The sequence below is a fragment of the Rhodamnia argentea genome, chromosome 8, assembly GCF_020921035.1.
Source record: "Rhodamnia argentea isolate NSW1041297 chromosome 8, ASM2092103v1, whole genome shotgun sequence".
Classification (NCBI taxonomy): Eukaryota; Viridiplantae; Streptophyta; class Magnoliopsida; order Myrtales; family Myrtaceae; genus Rhodamnia; species Rhodamnia argentea.
In genome coordinates this window covers 24,894,805-24,914,806 of record NC_063157.1, presented here as the reverse complement: position 1 = coordinate 24,914,806, position 20,002 = coordinate 24,894,805, and the positions used below count along the sequence as shown (strand labels likewise).

Here is a 20,002-nt window from a genome sequence, read left to right as displayed (position 1 = left end):
GGACTCCAGAACTACTCGATGTTACTTCGTGTCTTATCCGGATCATTCAAAGGGGTATCGGTTTTATAACCCTAATGGAGGAACAAGAATTGTGGAGTCACAGACAGCAAAGTTTCTGGAATTTGATGTAGCCGAAAAGGGTAGCTGTTCGAAGACTATAGAAGATAATAGTACGATGGAAACTACCGTATCGTTTCCTCTACCAATACAGACAATTATGGAGCCTCCTATGCCTCGGACGGAGCCTGTTGGGCTTCAGGATCCAATTATTCCCGATGAAGTTATTCAGGCCCCACAATTGCGGGATCAAACCGAGGTAGCTCCACTTAGGAGGTCTATCGAGCAGAGAAGATCGCATTCCACCCGACTATATAGTCTATCCGGGGAGAGCAAGACTACGATATCGGGCCGTGTGGTTGATCCAGCTTACTTATACGATGTCGTTTCTTGTCCTCAATCGATCTCGTGGATGGATGCGATGAAAGATGAGTTGCAGTCTATGAGACATAATGGTGTCCGGGAACTTGTTGAATTGCCTAACGGTCATAAATCAATTGGCTGCAAATGGGTGTATAAGACAAAAAGAGACTCTAAAGGAAAGATAGAAAAGCTCAAAGCTAGACCGGTAGCCAAAGGTTTCACTCGAAGAGAAGGAGTGGACTATGAAGCAACTTTTTCTCCGGTCTCTTCTAAAGATTCTTTCAGAGTGATCATGGCATTAGTAGCTCATTTAGATATGGAGTTACACCGGATGGATGTAAAGACCGCTTTTCGAATGGGGATCTTGATGAGGAAGTCTATATGGAACAACCCGAAGGTTTTGGTACTGATGTTTCGAGATAAGCTTGTGTGTAGACCGAGAAAGTTTATTTATGGTCTCAAGCAAGCTTCCAGGCAATGGTATTTAAAGTTTCATAGTGTTGTGACTTCTTTTGGTTTTGTGGAGAATAGAGTGGATCGTTGTATATACTGCAAGGTCAGTGGGAGGAAATTCATTTTTCTCGTTCTTTATGTGGACGACATTCTACTTGCGAGCAAATGATATTGAATTACTCGGTGAAACAAAACGGATGTTGTCAGAGAATTTTGATATGAAGGACCTTGGTGATGCGTCTTTTGTTCTTGGCATTGAGATCCATAGGGATCGTTCTCGCCGGGTATTGGGTTTATCTCGGAGGGCATATATTGATCGTATTCTGGAAAGATTCAATATGCAGTATTGCAAGCCAGGAATTGTTCCTGTCTATAACGGTGATAAATTGAGTCTTTCACAGTGTCCTCATTCGGATATTGAGAAAGCCCAGATGAAGGATGTACCTTATGCAAGAGCAGTTGGTAGTATCATGTATGCACAAGTTTGCACAAGACCGGATATTGCTTTTGCCACAGGACTTCTAGGCAGATATCAGTCAAATCCAGGACACGATCACCGGGTTGTCGCCAAGAAAGTTTTGAGGTACTTAAAGAAGACGAAAGACTATATGCTGATTTACAGATACGTTCAAGACCTCGCACTAGTAGGATATTCGGATTCGATTATGTTTGGCCGTCAAGATGACAAAAAGTCGACATCGGGATACATTTTCATGTTAGCAGACGGTGCAATTATCATGGAAAAGCGAGAAACAAAAAATGTATCATCCTTTACCATGCAAGCGGAGTTTATAGCATGCTACACAGCTGCTACTCAGGCTATTTGGCTTCGGAACCTCATTAGGGAGTTGACCGTATTTGATTTTGTTGATAGGCCCATACAACTGTACTATGATAGTAACTCTGCGGTGTTGTTTATTAACAACAACAGAGGTCTCAAGGGGTCTAAGCACATGGAGGTCAAGTTTTTGACCATAAAGGAATCAGTGCAAAATGGTGACGTTGCAAAGTAGGTATATTTCCACAGATGATATGGTTGCTGACCCACCGACTAAAGGTCTTCGCCCTTGTGTATTTGAACGACATGTCATTAGCATGGGCTTAGTGGCATCGTTGGATGCCGTAGTCTAGTGGGAGCCATTTTGTTTTGCTCTAATAAAGATTATATCCGTGATTGTTACATAGTGTAACATTTTCATATGTATTAAAGTTTGTATACAATGACTGTGATAAGTACATACATATGACGAAAATCTCGAGGTGTGTGTAAACCTTGAGTATTGGCTATGGGCATATGGTTACTAGCCGTATTAATATGTCTTGTTACACATAAAGTAAAGTTAACTATAAAGATAAGACATATGTGGGTTCATTGGAACCATATGGATATTCTCTAGTGACACATTAAGTTTCGTGACACATAAAGTGAGAGAATGGTGACTAACAAAGGGAATGACACAAAAGATATCTCCAGCTTATGAAGTGTCATCCAATTGCCACACTACCATATTGAATCCATATCGGTAGAGTTAAGGGCACTCGTGACCATGGATGACTCTGTGTATAATTTTATGCGATTCATGCCATGATTCGGTGTTTGAGACTCTATGGGATCGGATTGGCCATTAAGAATAATCCCTAGACCAAGATAAAGGTGCGCACTACCATACACTTTCAATTAATATAGCCCAAGTGGGAGAATGTTAGAGTTATCCTAATGTGGGCTTATATTAATTGAGATTGTAATAATTGACTTGGTCTAATAAAGATTGGATATAAAGATTCTTAATGGGCCTAATATGGGCCTGGCTAGTGTGGGCCGAGTTCGGCCCGGCCCGTGATGAGAGGGCCCGCCGTAAACTCTATAAATAGCGCTCGATCCCTCCTCTAGCCCTTAAGGATTCGTAAATCACTTCACATAAAGTTCGGAGAGAAAGTGAAGGGCGTCTCATCGAGCCACTCATACGGAGGGTAATAGAGGAGAAGATCTAGAGCGTCGGATCATTGCGATTCCGCCTGAAGTACAATGGATTCGAAATCGTGTGCACAAACTCTTTATTTTCTCAAGACAGCCTTCCATTAATGATGACTACATCATTCCAAAAATGTTGAAAGCCAAGTGTCGATCCCTACTATCATCAGGCTTTCGGTCTTTCCAAAGCTGATATTTGGCCAAAATGCCCCTTGAAACCCTAGCACTTTTCCAAAATCTTGTCGGGTCATCATGGCATGGTTCTAAAAAAAAAATTAAATTAAATAAATCATGGCGTGCTAATTTCGCCTTGGTCTTTACTCTTCGTCTTCTCTCACATTGGTGAGATTATAAATTTCACATTCAGACAATCAAGAAAGGATTTCGCTAGCATAATAATTATTGAGTAATTAGGTTGTGAGCCATAATTACATAAATAACGCTCATGCATGCATTTTACGTTACATTCGCAGAGCAAGAGCGAAGCTATGCTTATAATAAATGGAAAAGGGGATTCCCTTTGGATCCCTCCCACGACGTCGAGGGACCGCAGTGAGGGTCGGAAACCAGCGACCCGCGTCCGGCGAGGGAGGACAGACCCCACAAGCAGACTAATCACAGAGCAGTGGCCCTTCATATGAAAAGCCAAAAAGGCTCTGCAGCTTCGCGAAATGACGTGGCGTAAAACCCTTTTTGGCGAGAGAGAGAGAGAGAGAGAGATTGGAGGAAGGAACAGAAGAGACAAGACTCGGAGGGAGCGAGGGATGAGCTCAGATTCAAGAAAGGACTCCAAAGCTCTGATCTGTCCGTCACGAGCTGATCATTATATTAATGCACGAGGGATCAGTATTCAATTACGAACACAACCCTCATGATCTCGTAATCACAGCCCATTAATTACCATTGAATCGCACTGCAACATTATTCAAATCAACTGGAGCAGAAGATACCCGAGTCAAACGCCGCGCCCCGCTGTCCAACTCCGCGAGTTCAACCATGCACTGTCTCCCCCATGTTTCACTATGAATGGACGAGAGAAAAATCGTACCTTCACCTGGGGAAGCATCTTTTGGAGCTCTTATCGGTTCTGTCCCTACACTATCATCAGTTGGGTCGGGCCGGGACGAGTCGAGTCGAGTCTTTGCATCTCGCATCCTTGATGTTAATGTGATTTTTAGCACGAATAAGCACGTTCGCTCGAGCGGATGGATTGTAATTTGGATCTTATCGACGGGGGTTTCTCGGAGCAATTGCGAAGCAATTTAAGTAGAGGTCGAAGTCGACAACTTGCTCCGTTCGGTACACCGTATTCAAGACAGGCTCCTATGTGGTCTGTCCATCTTGTTCTCCTTTTTCACGCTTGTGTCTAAAGGGAAGGAAAGAACCAGACACCACCTAACTCTCTGAAACAGACTTTACTTCAGTGGTCTCACTCCCCTGTTCTCTCTCTCTCTCTAGCATTCCTCTTTTCCCACCGAAATTCTATCCATCTACTCCCCTAGTCCCACTGCATTCTCCCTGCACTACCGACCTTCTGTTGCGGGACAAAGAAAACATCTTGTGTTGGTGTCTTGCTTACCCTCCACTTCTTTTGGCACTACGTTGTCCTGGATTTGTGCGTCAGCTGCCGAAAAGCTCGAGCTGGTTTCAGTATCGACTCCTTCTTTTGCTTCCCACTCATTACCGCCATCATTGCCTCTGCATGTTCCGTTCGTAAAGGCGCCTACATTTTCCATCAACTCCTCGTTGTTGGGGATGTGGGATTATGCGCGTTTCTCTCTTCTGTCTCAGTAATTGTCTGCTGGTACTATTAGATTGACAATTTTGGGAGGAAAGGGTGGTTTTGTATGGCGTGATCTGGGCGTTCTTGAGCTTCAAAGACTTGGGATATCGTCAACTTTTGATGCTGGCTTTTACGCAGACCTTTTAGCTCTGATTCTTTTAGGTCTTTCACTTGGCCAGCTCGGGGCCTTTTCCAATCATTCTCTTCTTGCTTTTTGTCTGTATCTTTTGCAAATTCTCTCATTTTGCCGTTCCAAGTTTGATCCATTGCTCAAACGGTTCCCCTTTTTTGGGTCGCATTTTGAGGATCTTTTCGTTCTCTCTCTCTCTCTCTCTCTCTCTCTCTCTCTCTGTGTCGATCCTTGCCTGTGAGGTGTTGGAGTTTTGAGAGCTGGGGCTGTGGAGTGAGGAATGCAGATGATATGTTTGATAATTTGCCTCTTGATAGTCAATGCTCTTGCACAGTCAGACTTAGAAGCGCTTTTGGAGCTCAAGAAAGGTTTCCAGAGAGACCGCTCAGGGCAGGTTCTTGATTCATGGGATTCCAAGTCCTTGGCCTCTGATGGTTGTCCCCAGAATTGGCACGGTGTCACGTGTAGTGAAGGTCGTGTCACATCACTTGTCCTTGACGATGTGGGCCTGATTGGAAAATTCAGCCTTGTTGCTGTTTCTGGTCTGGCCATGCTCCAGAATTTGTCAGTATCTAACAACCAATTGACAGGGACTGTCTCAGAGATTAGCTCGGGCTTAGATCAATTGAAATACTTGGATTTGCACGGTAATGGATTCTCCGGGGATGTCACGAAGCTGCTCTCTGTTTTGGGCAGCATAGAGTACGTCCATCTGAGCCATAATCAGCTATCTGGTTCGCTTGACCTGGTGCTTGGTAATTCTAGTTTCGTTTCCTCGATTCGTTACCTGAATGTTAGCTCCAATGCTTTAGTAGGAGAGCTTTTCTCACATGATGGGATGCCGTATTTTGACAGTTTGGAGGTGTTTGATGCTAGTAACAATAGGTTGGTGGGTAAAATACCCTCTTTCAACTTTGTAGTGTCTCTTCGGATTCTCAGGCTCGCAAACAACCAGTTGTCAGGTTCTTTTCCGCAGGCGCTGTTACAGGAGAGCTCTATGATTTTGTCTGAGCTGGATCTCGGTGATAACCAGCTTGAAGGTATCTAGATCTAGCAATTTAATGCACCTCCCGTTTGATGCAGTTTTCTTTCGCCTTTCTCCAAATTCTCTTGCCCGATTTCATTCTGTCTGTTCAGAACCATTCTGTGCAGGGGATAATTAAATCTGCAATGAAGCTAGATTCCTTGCCATGTGAAGATGACATGTTTCTTCAGCTGTGATAAGCATGTGTTCCTAAAAACATATAGAAGCCTTTGTCTGTTGGATTTTTACCCCCTCATAAAAGAAAAGGAACTACTAGAAGTTCTTGCATCTTAGGCAAATTTACAAGTCTGTCTGCCTTATTTGATACTTCAAAAGAAATTGGAGAACTGCTTTGAATTTCTATTGCTTTCACTGTATGTTTGGTATGTGTTGTACCATAACCAACCTTACATGATGATTTAGGAAAAGTAACTTTGCCTGAGACGCACTCTGCATGTGTCCATGGAGTTTGAACTAGGCATGTTATTCTGAAATAAGTATTTTTGTAAAAGCACCGATATGGTTTCTATTATATTGCCGTTGCTCTTACCATGCAATAATGTGTTAACACAGGATCTATGTTCAGGGAAGAAGTTTTCGATTAACATTACTTACTGGAACGAAGGGGAAGCCTGAATTTGCTTATTTAGATTAGCCAATGTGCCATGTGAATTTGGTTATCTAACATTACTAACTGGGACGAAGGGGAAGCCTGAATTTGCTTATCTAGATTAGCCAATGTGCTGTGCAAATTTGGTTATTTTCTTTGACAATCTTCCATGTGCTAGACAGATTATTGTTAGCATAGCAAGACTTCCAAAATTCTTCACAAAACTGAATCTGATTATAGTGTACTTATGGTCATTCTGATGTAATTCAATCTTGTTGGCAGGCCCAGTTGGAAGTATTACCTCTGCAACTCTGAAGAAGCTTAATTTATCTTCAAACAGACTATCGGGTGCGTTACCCGTCAGTGTTGGTCATTGTGCCATAATAGACTTGAGCAATAATTTGCTATCAGGCAATGTATCGCGAATACAGAGTTGGGGTAACTACGTGGAAGCCATTCAATTGAGTTCCAACTCATTGACAGGAGCATTACCTATCGAAACTTCTCAATTTTTGAGACTGACTTCTTTCCAGATCTCGGGCAACTTAGTTGAGGGCACTCTTCCCCAAGTCTTGGGGACATATCCAGAGCTGAAAGTAGTAGATCTTAGCCTTAACCAGCTTAGTGGATCCCTTCTTCCGAGTTTGTTTAGCTCTACCAAATTGACTGATCTTAACTTATCGGGAAACAACTTCACTGGTTCACTCCCTCTTGAGGAAAATTTAGATAATTCCTCTGTAGGTTCTGCTCAGAACTTCAGCCTTTCAATTATTGATCTGTCAAATAACTCATTAAGTGGCTCTCTCCCTTGGGAAATCAACAGATTCCGCTACTTAGTATATCTGGACCTTTCTCGCAACTACTTTGAAGGTGGTCTTCCTGATGATCTGCCTGATGAACTTCAAGGATTTAATGTTTCTTACAATAATTTCTCAGGCACTGTGCCTGAAAACTTGAGAAGATTTCCTGATTCAGCATTCCATCCAGGAAACTCTATGCTGGTTTTTCCTTATTCACGAAAACCTCCAAAAGGGCCTGCAGACAGGATTGAGCAACCTCGGAGACATCGTATGAGAACTGCTATTAAGATTGCCCTTATTGCGGGTTTGGTTGTAGGTGCTTGTATGATAGCTCTTCTATGCTTCATTATCTTGCGCAGCAGAAAAAGAAAGGCAGGTGAAGATTTGAAAGGGGATATCGGGAAAAGTGGTCGTTCTCTAGGTGATTCTGCAGCTAATCTTGCATCATCTCCCCAAACGATATTGGAGCCTCCATCATCCTCTGTTACTTTAAATCCAGATCAGATGCCATCTGCTCAGATGGGCTTTGTACCTCAAACCAAATCGAATTCATCAGTCGCAAAAGCGACTAAAGATCTTAGCCATCCTGAAAGAAAAGATGAACGGGTTTCTTCTCCTATGTCTCTGTTGTCTTCTTCAAATCCATCGCCTTCTAGCGACCAGTGTCTGCCTGAGAGCCCCAATGTGTTCAGGGTTGGTTCTCCGGATAAGTTGGATGGTGACTTGCATCTATTTGACGGGTCCTTTATGTTCACAGCAGGAGAGCTTTCGCGTGCTCCTGCAGAAGTCATGGGAAGGAGCTGCCATGGAACGTCATATAAAGCTACACTTGATTCGGGGCACGTTTTGGTTGTCAAATGGTTGAGGGAGGGAATAGCGAAAGGAAGGAAAGACTTCGCTAGGGAAGTAAAGAAACTTGGGAGCATCAAGCATCCAAATCTAGTTTCCATACGGGGTTACTACTGGGGGCCTAAGGAGCATGAAAAGCTGATCATATCTAACTTTATCAATGCAGCAAGCTTGGACCTTTATCTTCAAGGTACCCTTTCCCATCTTTGTGCTTGACTTGAGAATAGACCTTTAGTATGTGATTCAAACATTACCGCGGTCTTGTTAATATTACAAACCTTTCTGTGCGAAAGTATTCTAGCTCGTGATTTTTGAAGCTTTAAACAGTAAAAAACTGTTGCTTAAAAAGGAAGAAGTTGATAATTCATTTCGTATTGATTATTGTATAATCGAATACACTGCGACGCTCTTTACGTGATGCTATACCCTTATTAAACTTAGGGTCTATCTGAGAGATTAGTCAGACAATCATCTTGGAGTTCCTAGTGCTGTCTTACTATGTGCACTATCTTCTGCAAGTGAAGGAATTCCAAATGAAGTGTATCTCTAGAAAAGATAGAAGATGGTCATCAGGAGTCAGACATGTCATCCACTGAAGAGCACCTTAACCATCTCAATGAATGAAGTAAAGCTAGAGCACAATGATACTTCTCCTGGCTAGGTTATTGGTCCTGAACATAGTCATGTTGGATCTGATGAATTGAATGACTTTGTTGGTCACATAAAGGGTTGGTGCTCGAACATTAAATTTTCTATGTTTGAAAAATTTTAAGTATACCGTTATCTATTTTTGGCAATTGAGATTGTTCATTGTCGTTTCTCTCTGGAAAATCCTATTGACATGGATCAAGATAATACTGAAGATAATATTGGAAAGAATTGAATGTTACTTAGCATTGATTAAGAACATCCATGAGTCTATGACACGCATTTTATGCTCTTTGCCACAGAGAAGGACCCAAAGAAACTACCATCCTTGCCTTTAGACACAAGGCTCCGGATCGCTGTGGATGTGGCGCGGTGCTTGAACTTCCTCCACAATGAGAAGGCAATACCACACGGCAACCTAAAGTCGACTAACATCTTGTTAGAAGCTCAGGAGTTCAATGCCCTTGTCACGGACTACAGTCTCCACAGAATAATGACGCCTTGTGGTACCACCGAGCAGGTACTAAATTCCGGCGCCCTTGGTTACCGACCACCTGAATTTGCCAGCTCGAGTAAACCGTGGCCATCGCTGAAGAGCGATGTCTATGCATTTGGGGTCATATTGTTGGAGCTTTTGACCGGAAGAAGTTCGGGGGAAATAATTTGTGGCGACCCGGGAGTGGTTGACCTGACGGACTGGGTTAGGTTGATGGAAGGAAAAGGCCGCTGCAATGAGTGCTATGACAGAAGGATTCTGGAGGCATATGACACAGAGGAGGACTTGCCAAGAGTTCCCTATGACATGTTGCAGGTGGCTCTGAGATGCATCCTTCCAGCATCCGACAGGCCAGACATTAAGACAGTTTTCGAAGATCTTGCTTCTCTACAGCCATGATGGGCAGGCCAAACTAATCGATAAGTTCAGTCATTGATATTTCCGGTACTAATTCTCATTCTCGTCAATTTTTGGTCCTTCCGCTTAATTCATATTTGATCCTTGTATTCAATTCTCCACTTGAATAGGGCTAGCATTTTTAGTTCCGTGCTGAGATTTTTTTTTTTTTTTGGTATTCTTCTGAGAAATCATCAATAAAGCTGCTGCATTGAGTTGTAAAGGGGATGATCGCCATTCTTTTCATATTTGTGACTGGTGGCTTTTTGCTTCTGAACCATTTGCCAAGAGTGTTTCTGCCAAAACACTGCGTTTGTGCCCGAACAGGGGCCGAGCATTTACTTTTGCTCTGCTTTGCTTCGGTCGTGTTACTCGTGTTCCATTGCAATGCAAAACTGAGGAGAATTGGACCGACGATCCCCTGTGGATTTTCCTTTGCCCTTCTTCCTCTTTCTTTTGTTGCAGAAAGAAGTCCCACCATATTTGATCAAGTCAGTGTGCCATCTCTCTCCGGCCACCCACAAAAAAATTTCCAGACTGGAGTTTTGTCCTGGTCCATAAAATTCGTCTGTAAAATGCATTTAGGCTGACGGTTCTCTTGAAACAGCAAGCAATTTGGTTTCTTCTGCGGATGATGTTGTGAGGCTCACTGTCCATCTGGACTGCGTCGTCTCTTCGAGAAAGTGCCAGGCCGGACAGGGAGATACCATGTTTAAACTAATGTAATACCCAAAAGAAAAACAATCATCCTGGCTGGTTTCTGAGAATATTTCAACTGCACGTGAAATTGCCTCGCCTCGCCCGGGACGGGACATATTGACCAGCAAACAGAATCATAAGTATAACAATGCATGACCGAGTACTAGTCGATCGCGACCTGGTTGATGATCATGTCCGAAGAGAAAGAAACATCGCCCCAAGCTAAGCAAGAGCTTGTGAATAAAGGCACCGATTTCATGTTGTTACTGTCTAGTTTTTTCTTCTTGTGGAGGATATTATAATAGGAGCGAAGAAGCTTGAAGAAGCTTCATTTTGACTGACCTTAACAAGCTCTGAACCTAACGGCATGAAAAATTTTGCCCCCAAGTTTTCTGAAGAAAGTGACAGTGGGAAAATCAAGACCATCTCCCCCTAAGAAAATTCCAACTTGGCCACAGGAGAGAGAGAAAGAGAGAGAGAGAGATAGAGGGGGGTCAATGGCTTGAACAACATTAATCTCTCTCTCTCTCTTTCTCTCTCTAAATGACCAAATTGTCCAATCTCAGAGATGAGAATGACAGTGGATGCAGTCAATTGGAAAGGGGTCGTTCTGTCAATTGAAGCAAGATTTCGCCTCGTTATAGTTGAGAAAACTCTGTTTAGGATAATACCCAAAAGCAAAAAGAACGGCGGCATCAAGAAATGGGAACGAAGGGGGTTAAGGCTTTCTTGTTGACTGGTTCTCCAGAAACAACTAACGCTTTCAATGGGTGCTGCAGAAGAAAATTCTTATTAATTGACACTTGACGATGCTCTGTAGTCCATTCACATTTTCGATTACTTAGTCTTATCTCGGCTTGTGCATGCAAACTAAATCAATCTCTCTCTCTCTCTCTCTCTCTCTCTTCCATACTCAGAGAAATGAAACAGTGAACAGAGGAAACAGAGCAAACAGAGATCAGCAAATCAAGTTCCGAATTCGTTGCAGAAAGAAGGCGGCGACATTTCCGAGGGTGCGAATCAGGTGACATCTTGATTTTGTGTTTTGTGATGTGATTCAGAGTTCATCATCATCATCATCTTCTTCTTCTTCTTCTTCTTCTTCTTCTTCTTCTTTAGACATCAACTGCGCGCTTTATCTATGCTGCTTCTTAATCTTTCCTTATTCATAAGGCCAAAGTAGGGCTATTTATGCACACGGGTATATGTATTGGCTCTATTATCGCGCGCTTCGTTATCCACCAAAGTTGCCCATCAGCATTTGATCCCAAGAATAAAAAGAAGGAAAGATCGTCCGCGTCTCGCCTCATCTTCTCCTTCAAGCTCAGTCCATTTTATTCAAAGGCAAACTGTTTTCGAAAAAATTATTTTTCGACTTTTACTTGTTTGGGAGATGGAAAACTAATCGATATGAGGAAAACGTTCTTCACGGATTGAAAACAGTAAGCTTTGACAAGAAGAAAATGACTTTCCTATTTAAAAAAAAAAGGAAACCACTTTCACTAAACCATCAGGCATAAATTTAAGATAACCCCTTTTTTTCTTGAAAATATTTTCATGTAGTGTGGAATTTTCGGTAAACACAAAGCATCCTTATTCGATAAGTATCCTATAAGTTACGGTTGAGCGTTTCAAATAAGCTGATCATATTTAAACACCCAAAAGAAAATCTTTTGGACCAAGGAGACGTGCTCCCGCTAAAGAGTCGAGTATGAATCTCGAGTTTCAATCAATTGATAGATAAATTTCTAAGAATGTATTTAGTCGCTCCTTAGCTTATGGAGATAATCCATTTCATGTTTCGAAACATTTACTTACAAAATGTATGTATTTATTATTTTTGCCAACCGAATGATGACTTGACACGTGGAGTTTTCAATTGGAAATAGAAAAGAAAAGATATATATTTTTTCTTCCAATTATGCTTTACCCGGTAAAATCTCACGTCATATCTTTCCGACTGGATCAAGTCAATTGACAAAAAAAAAATGTTGTTTTTCCCTCGTAAGACAACGTTAAATTTCATACAAATTCTATGCAACGTCACACGTTTCCATGTAAAACGGGAACTCCTCTCTTATTTGTAAAGACGTTTCAAATTTTCATTCGTAACGGGATTCCTGTTCTTGCTCATCTTTTGAATTTCAGTTAATTTGCGAGCGCGCCGAGTCACTCCGCGCCGAAGGTCCACCGCCGCAGCTCGACTCTATGGCGGACCGTGTCCACCCGCATGGCTCCCTGCCTGAATCACCGCCGTCCCCGACGGAGAAGCCTCCTCGGCAGCCGCAATCACCGCCAAAGCCGACCCTCCCATCGCAAGACAAGACCGTCCCCCCTCCGCTCACCTACGTCGTCCATGTTCCCAAGGACCAAGTCTACCGCATCCCGCCGCCGGAGAATGCCAAGCTCTTCGAGCGCTACACTCGCCGGGTCCAGCGCCGCGGGAGCCCCTGCTGCTGCGTCTTCCTCACTGTCGCCACCTTCGCCCTCCTCGTTGGTGCCGCCGCCGGCCTCTTCTACCTCATCCTGAGGCCGGAGCCGCCGAAATACGCCGTCGAGGGCGTGGCGATCGGCGGCGTTGACCTGAACTCGACCTCCGCGATGTCACCCGAGATCGGCCTCGCCGTACGGGCAGTGAACCCTAACGACAAGATCGGGATTCATTACGTGGGCGGAAGCTCTGTCGACATGTACTACAACGGCGTCAGGTTGGCCGACGGCGCCGTGCCGGCACTGCACCAGTCGCCGAACAGCTACACGGTGTTTAACATGACGCTGAAGGGGAGCGGCGTTGTATTGTCGAGTGATTCGCGACGGGATCTGACCGCAGAGCAGAGCCGGGGAAGTGTGCCGTTGAAGTTGACGGTGAAGGCGCCCGTGAAGTTCAAGGTCGGCGCCGTCAAGACGTGGAAGATCACCGTTAAGCTGTCGTGTGACGTGACGGTGGACAAGTTGACGGCGTCAGCGAAGGTTGTCCATGAGGATTGCGATTATAGAGTAAATATCTTTTGAAAAACTCTAGTGTTTGTTGAAGACCGGGTCAGTATATATAGCATGGTGGAAAAAGGAAAAATAAATAAATATATTTACTTAATTTATTGGGTGCGCTGGATGAATTTCATAAAACACAGAGTTACGTCATTGTGTGAAAATAGAGGTGTCACATAAACAATCGTTTCGTTGGTATCTAGAGATCATACATTATAGCATAAACTAAAGCAGGGTCATAGTATAAGGTTAAGTTAATTGGTAGATAGCAAGCTGTATGGTATCTAATGGAAAGTATCATCTCTCCGCGCCCGATGCGATTGAAAGACGACGATCATAACATGTCGAGCGTTGGTTTTCGCCTAAGATCTCCGTAAGTGATCCCAACACTTGCACATTCCTTGTGCGATTCGACGAGAAATTGTTCGAGTTGGATATGAAACCAGACGATTTCACGTGCTGACATGCCACTTTAATTGCCCGGGAGAAGTTTTAAGCCAACATCGAACCGAATTGTTGACTGGTTTCCCATCTTGTTTAGACCGAGACAAATGGTGTAATTGATGAAAGTCCTAAGTTGACTTGGTTTGATTAGATTAGGATTATCAGTTTCGCTAGTGTTGAAACATCTGACATCATCCGTAGTTGTTATGCCGCGACGGGGATGTGCAGTAGGTTTCAGAATCAGTCGTACATTAAGTTGGGGGGGAATGATTCAACTGAGGTAGGAATGAACTAAATGAGCGGAAAAATCTTTGCTTAACTCACCAAGCGACCTTGAAGCGACGACCGACTCTCAGGCTGTGCATACCATGAACGAAACAAAGAAGAAGGGAAAACCCAAATCTACACGACTAGGCAAGAAAGAACAGCCACAAGATCTGCATAAAGCTCTTTGAAAAGAAAGCCCTGCTTTTTCCGAACAAAGAGCTATTAATCAGTGCGAGACCCTTTTCGCGCCCTGAATCAATCGATCTTGAACAGACCCGAATATTGAAATCCACAACCAGTGCGAGATTCTCGAAGTCTCTATTTCTTTAGAATGGCGTAAATGCAAGTATCCCACGCAAATTCCGCCATTCTTGGCCAGCTGACAGAGATCGTGGTTGTTTCAAGAGACAACCTCCATAGATTTCTCCAGAAATAGCCTGCTCAGAGAAGAACTGATGCAAGATGCAAGAACTGTGTGCGAGTGTACACTGATGTATGTAGGCATAGACAGATAAACATAATACAGAAGAAAACAAACATTGACACTTTGTAATCCTTTAAATATTGTACAGAACTGTTCCAGCACGATGCAACTAGTTGCATTTATACAAGCGACCGTCCCTACATTAGACAGTGTATCTCCCCAGCCCTACATACTCCAATACCTACAACCACAAGCAACTTGAACCAATATTTACATCAACTTTGTAAAACATGTACATTGACCACCTGCAGTTGGGGGGCATGGGATTGACCCATTGTTTGTGCAAACATTGTATGATCGTCACAAATGCTTGAGAAAACTAAAGAATGAAGACTAATGCGTGGTTTCCTTCATCTCTGCTATGGTTCCTCTTCTAGTAAATGTAAAACCCTACTCATCATCCTAAACTGTCTGAAATATTTTCAGAATGGAAAATTACAATTTCTGAACCTATATATTTTTTTTTTTACAAAGAACCTGAACCTGTCATTGGGACTTCAAGTGCTCATAGTGGTTTTTTGCATCCTGGATGGCCTTCTCCAGTTCTGTGTACTTCTTCACGGACGACTCTGCATAATTATTTAACTGAAAAAGAACGTCCATCAATCTTGATTGGATATGATGAAAGTGTGAAGTGCGTCCCTCCGGAGCTTCGTTGCTCAATAATATATCATAAGCCGGGTCGCACTCATTGTCAGCATTTGAGGATGATGGATGCGGCCATTTTCCAATCTTTTTCTGGCTTCTTTCTTCACGTGGTAAAAAGCTAGAAACCTCAGCTGCTAAACCCCTGATGGAATCTGTAACTTCCTTGGTAGGCAAGGAATCGAGCATCTCCAACCAGACACCGCATGTTACATATATTGGGGGACCAAAGTTCCTTATTGATGGGGGTTGTACCCTTCTCTTTCTTTTTGAAGTCTTTTGAGGAATCAAGACGCATTTATCAAGCCAGTTGTTTATTGCCTGCAGATAGAATTTCTGGGCAGCAATCCACTTCATAAAACTCGAAGAGAGAGAGCCCAGCTCATTTTGAAGGTAGACTGTCTTCTGCCGCTGTATGGTAATCTTGGCGTTGCAGTTGTTGTGTGCCACTGAGATTATGGTAAACTGAAGACTGTGGCACTCGGACATCAATTCCCACATCCTACTTAACCTGCAACATATTGAGGAATAGACCCCAAACAGTATGAGTTGAATGTCTCATGACCAGAAAACTCAGATAACTCTAAATCATAGTTGGGGAGGAAAAAGAATAATAGCAGGAATGCGGGTTAGGGACAGCTTGAGTTCAATCTTTTTGAAGGGAGACAGCATTCCCAAATTCTTGTGCAAACATGTGTCCATGCCCAGAAATTTTGTGACACGCAGTCAAGCAGCGAGAGAAAAACCAGCAGTCATAAATAGGCAGAGATGACAAGTAATACCCTTCAATCAACTCTTCAAGTTGTGGTTGCAGCTCTTTGTCCCTTAGTACCTCAATGCTCTTTGAAATTGAATCAATCCTCTGAATCGCAACTCTGATTCTTGAGTGCAAATCTTTGATCTCCGCACGGGTCTTATCAATTCGAACTCTTTGTGCATCCTTTGATTCAAGTTGTGTTAGAAGTTGGCATGTCAAGTCATACTTCCTTCTAATTATCCCACTCGCCTGACATATTTGGGGAGAAAAAAAAAATGAGCTTACATGTTTGCTCACAATTTGAGGATTGTTCAAAATGTATCATAGCACATTGTGCATCTTCTTTTCATTTCATCGACATCATAATTTAAAGCCTTTTTTGTGCCACTGGCCTCTGATATATCAGAGTACTGTCATGTCATATTACATTCATTGCACTTTAAAACAATCATCAATTAATCCCATAAAAGTTCAACAATACCTTGACTTCATCATAAAGCTTTCTCTCCCATGCATATAAGCGATCCAGCGTAGAAGCATGACTGCCCGAAATCATGCAAAAGTTATCAGAGAGATTGCCACCGAGCTCCTCAATTTCATCCTTTGGATTCAGCCTCAGAGGATTCCAAGAAGAAATGGAATGAGGAGAAGCAGTTCTGTGCCAAGTTAAATACTTTACTGCAGTTTGAGCAGACTCTAAATGATACAAACAAAAATTAGCTAAGAAGTTTGATGTGAAAGCAAAGCAATGAACACAATCAGTTCCCACACATATTACGGACAAAAATCTAGCTGCTCTTTCTAACAACTTTACTTTCACATCAGTTTTACACATATTATGGACAAAATTCTTGCTGCACTTTCTAACAAGCTAAAGTACTTCCTTACTTCTCACATACAAGAGGATGCCATGAAGAAAAAAAAATTCACATGCACACATGCAGCATAAGACTTTACAGAGTTTTGTGTAAATTTGCCAGAATTGAACCTAATTATTTTCAACAGTGTGAGCTTATTTATCTTTCATGTAGCTTAGAAAATCACAGATATAATGAAAACTACAGCAATTTTAAGCACTTCAGAAAACTTTCAAGCATTTAAAACACTAGAAATTTCGATTCACCCCTGTTGTCTGGGGAACTTACAGAGACAACATCAGAAGACAGTCTGCCTTTCTTAGTTGTCATATCAACTTTGAGCATTTTTTGTGGATTTGAGAATGTGCCAGTCACATATAGGCTCTGCAAGCTAATCTATCAGGCATAGGCACTTCATCTGGATTTTACAGAAGGAAAGAAAAAATAAAAATACATGGCCCTCCGCACTTTTGACAAGGACGGATATATAAGTTTCTTTAAGAAAGAAGTGTCTTTTTGTATAACACAAGCCATGTAAGTTGAGCAACGCAATTTTCTTGAGGGTTGTTTCTGAACAGATGATTTGATTTGATGGAGAAGCCACAACAACAAATATAAGTGAGAGACACAATCTGAATGAGGTTATCCTTACTACAAAACAAGGATGAAGGCAACTCACAATGAAGTTGTCAACTAGATGATCACATTTTTCAGATTCAACAAAGATACAATGCGTTGATCACATGCACTAGTCTGCAGCTCAGTCACAGAGATACGCGGGCTCACCTTGAACTTGCTCATAGTCTTCCCCGCAAGAGAAACAAGCTCGAAGATACTTTAGCACAATTGGCTCACCTGCCACATTACTTCTCTGTTTAAAACCTTTGGAAATTGAATGGACGATGGTAGAAAAGGACTGATCCAAAAGTATGATGCATAGAAGCTAAACAAGAACTCAAGCATAGAATTCTTTAAATGCTTAATGGAGTTTTATGATTTAAGGAAGTTGGACCAATCAGCTTTTAAAGCAACTGTAAAAACTTCTCATACATAACTTTTGGAATACTTAATTAAATCAGTCACGCCAAATTAATATCCAGCAAATAGAGTGTACCAGCACTACATATAATAAATGCATTCTCAAACCTAGATGTGAAAGGCGACAAGGGACAATAAAGCCACAATGTTTGATACAAAAATTCGGCCAGAGAGAGAGGAGAGGACCTTTCTTCTCTTTCATCGGGCATACTAGTTGCATGTTCAGTTTGTTTGCTTCTAGCATCCGTGGAACTTCTTTTCCGAACTCCGAAGCTTTTAGGAATAGACGTACAATGTCTCTGATGCTTGAAATGAAGTCCTTTGGATGAGACTTAGCTCCACTAGAATCTTCTTCGAATGATATTTTCTCTGCGTCAGCTTCCAGATCAACCACAGGAGATGTCTTCCTCAAGGGTGATAAATCAGGGGAGTAGCCCTTTTCTACTTTCGAGGAATTCATTCCCGAAGCTCTTGTCAGTGATAAACTAGGCTTACCCTCATCATTCACCCTGTTAGAATTCTCAGATCTGCCAACTGGAGTATCAGCGGAAGCCACGCTGAACTCATCTTCAGAATCCAGAGATTCTTCAGCGCTGGAAAAAGAAGCCTTCTCCCCATCATTTTCTGGCTCAGAAACTTCCTTTTCATCATCAGAATTCTTAGATCCTTGCCTCACTCCCTTCCCTTCAAGTAATGAAAACTGATGGTCGATTGGATGGGACTGACTAAAGTAATCCCACAACGGACTTCCAGGAGGGACCGCAGGATTCTTCAATGGCGAGGTTTCTGGTTTTTTTGAGGAACAATGTGGAACATTTTCTGGAGTACAAGATGAAGTCACCGTCTGAGTAGCAGGCGGAGCAAGTGTTTCTTCAACTCTTGTAGAATAGCTACCTTGAAACTTCGTATAACCGGCTTGCACAGAAGAGGAAGCAGGCGATAGGGATGGGGAAAGAGTTCCCTTGCCATGGGAACGGCGTGACCCTGAGGGAGGTGAAAATGAAAATTGGAAAATGGACTTCTCAGTGTATGCAAGTGGCTCAGGTGTTGCACTAGTAGAGGTATACAAGGAAACGTCCTTTGGAGCTTCTGTTTCAAAGAACTTGATGAGAGCTGATGCTACGTTCCTTAATGATTGCACATATGTGACATGTGCATACACAAGGGAGTACCAGCCATCAACGGCTTGCCTAACAAACTTTTTCCTCTCCCGACAAAGCTGCAGGGCCTTATCTTCTTCCGCTTTAGAGCTGGTAAGTCCCTTTTCCAAGGCATTCTGCAGCTTCTTTCTAGATAATTACACGGAAAATGTCGATCCCTGAAAATTATTCGTTCAGTTTATCAGATAAATCCAAAGTATAAGGACCATCGCTTTTAGATCTTGTGAACACCATTGACTGACCTAAAAGCACAGTTCTAAAAATAAATTAAAGTGTGGTTAAGGTGTGCTATACTGCTCATTCAGCCAAAATACTAGACTAAGAATACTTGTTTTAGATGTGGAAGTATTTGACAGAAATGGAGATTTGAGAATGGCCCTCAATGCAATTTCATATCGCGACCAACTGGCAATTCAAGATCTTAGATTGTTTAACAGCGGTCCCAGATGAACCTTTTCACTGACATCTACACATACCTCCAGATATGACTAGCTAACAGAACAGCAGATCATAACAAAGAATCGGCATTGTAAAAGACGAGGTTCCCCTTATTTACTTTTCCAAAACGGAAGGGAACAGGAAGAACTTTGGAACTGATTGAGATTGCACAAATTCCGCAAGTTTAGTCCACGAGCTCTTGAACGAGTAGGGCAGGCAGCAGAAGAACATAGGTTCTCTAAAAATCCTAATGCAATATAAACAGAATCAATCAAGAACAAATGCAAAAAGAAAGCGATCAATGCTCAGCTTTCATGTCTGATTTCAAGATATATTTACTATCCTACATGCTGGCACTACAAGCAATGAAAAAGAAAATTGTCCACGGATGAACAAGCTAACAACCAAATAAACCAAAGATGAAGAGAGAGAACTTGCTCATAATCAATATCTAATAGTAAGGAAGTTCTTCTAACAGGGCGAAAACTAAAGAAATGGTTCTCAAAGCTGACAACTTTTAATTCCTCCAAACCAACGTCCTTCACCTTCACACATCTACTCGCCTCTTAGAAATCGTAGCGATCAGGTGACCACTGATACCGAACGCGGCCAACCGTTGAAGCCGTTATGCTCTCGAAGATAAA

General features: G+C 42.4%; 3 protein-coding genes across 3 annotated transcripts; 2 read left to right on the top strand and 1 right to left on the bottom strand.

The window, feature by feature from the left end:
* The first annotated feature begins 4,259 nt into the window (after positions 1–4,259).
* Positions 4,260–9,826, top strand: LOC115735533 (probable inactive receptor kinase At5g10020). The gene is made up of 3 exons (XM_030666812.2): positions 4,260–5,798; positions 6,675–8,231; positions 8,992–9,826. Exons 1-3 carry the CDS (start codon positions 5,039–5,041, stop codon positions 9,582–9,584), a joined length of 2,910 nt encoding a protein of 969 aa, XP_030522672.1. The 5' UTR covers positions 4,260–5,038; the 3' UTR covers positions 9,585–9,826.
* Positions 9,827–11,119: 1,293 nt separating this feature from the next.
* Positions 11,120–13,330, top strand: LOC115733324 (NDR1/HIN1-like protein 13). Its single transcript, XM_030663986.2, has 2 exons — positions 11,120–11,304; positions 12,429–13,330. The coding sequence occupies exon 2, from the start codon at positions 12,489–12,491 to the stop codon at positions 13,290–13,292; it is 804 nt and encodes a 267-aa protein (XP_030519846.2). The 5' UTR covers positions 11,120–11,304; positions 12,429–12,488; the 3' UTR covers positions 13,293–13,330.
* Positions 13,331–14,832: 1,502 nt separating this feature from the next.
* LOC115735534 (protein ALTERED PHOSPHATE STARVATION RESPONSE 1) lies at positions 14,833–19,035 on the bottom strand. Its single transcript, XM_030666813.2, is given in 6 exon segments — positions 14,833–15,619; positions 15,891–16,114; positions 16,347–16,561; positions 17,509–17,577; positions 17,947–19,023; positions 19,026–19,035. Coding segments are annotated over 6 exon segments (2,265 nt in total). The 3' UTR covers positions 14,833–14,949.
* Between the last annotated feature and the right edge of the window lie 967 nt (positions 19,036–20,002).

Coding starts and splice junctions, on each gene's coding strand:
- LOC115735533 (XM_030666812.2), top strand. CDS start 5,039: ATGCAGATGATATGTTTGATAATTTGCCTCTTGATAGTCAATGCTCTT. Junction 5,799..6,674: donor CGGTGATAACCAGCTTGAAG/GTATCTAGATCT, acceptor TCTTGTTGGCAG/GCCCAGTTGGAAGTATTACC. Junction 8,232..8,991: donor CTTGGACCTTTATCTTCAAG/GTACCCTTTCCC, acceptor TCTTTGCCACAG/AGAAGGACCCAAAGAAACTA.
- LOC115733324 (XM_030663986.2), top strand. CDS start 12,489: ATGGCGGACCGTGTCCACCCGCATGGCTCCCTGCCTGAATCACCGCCG.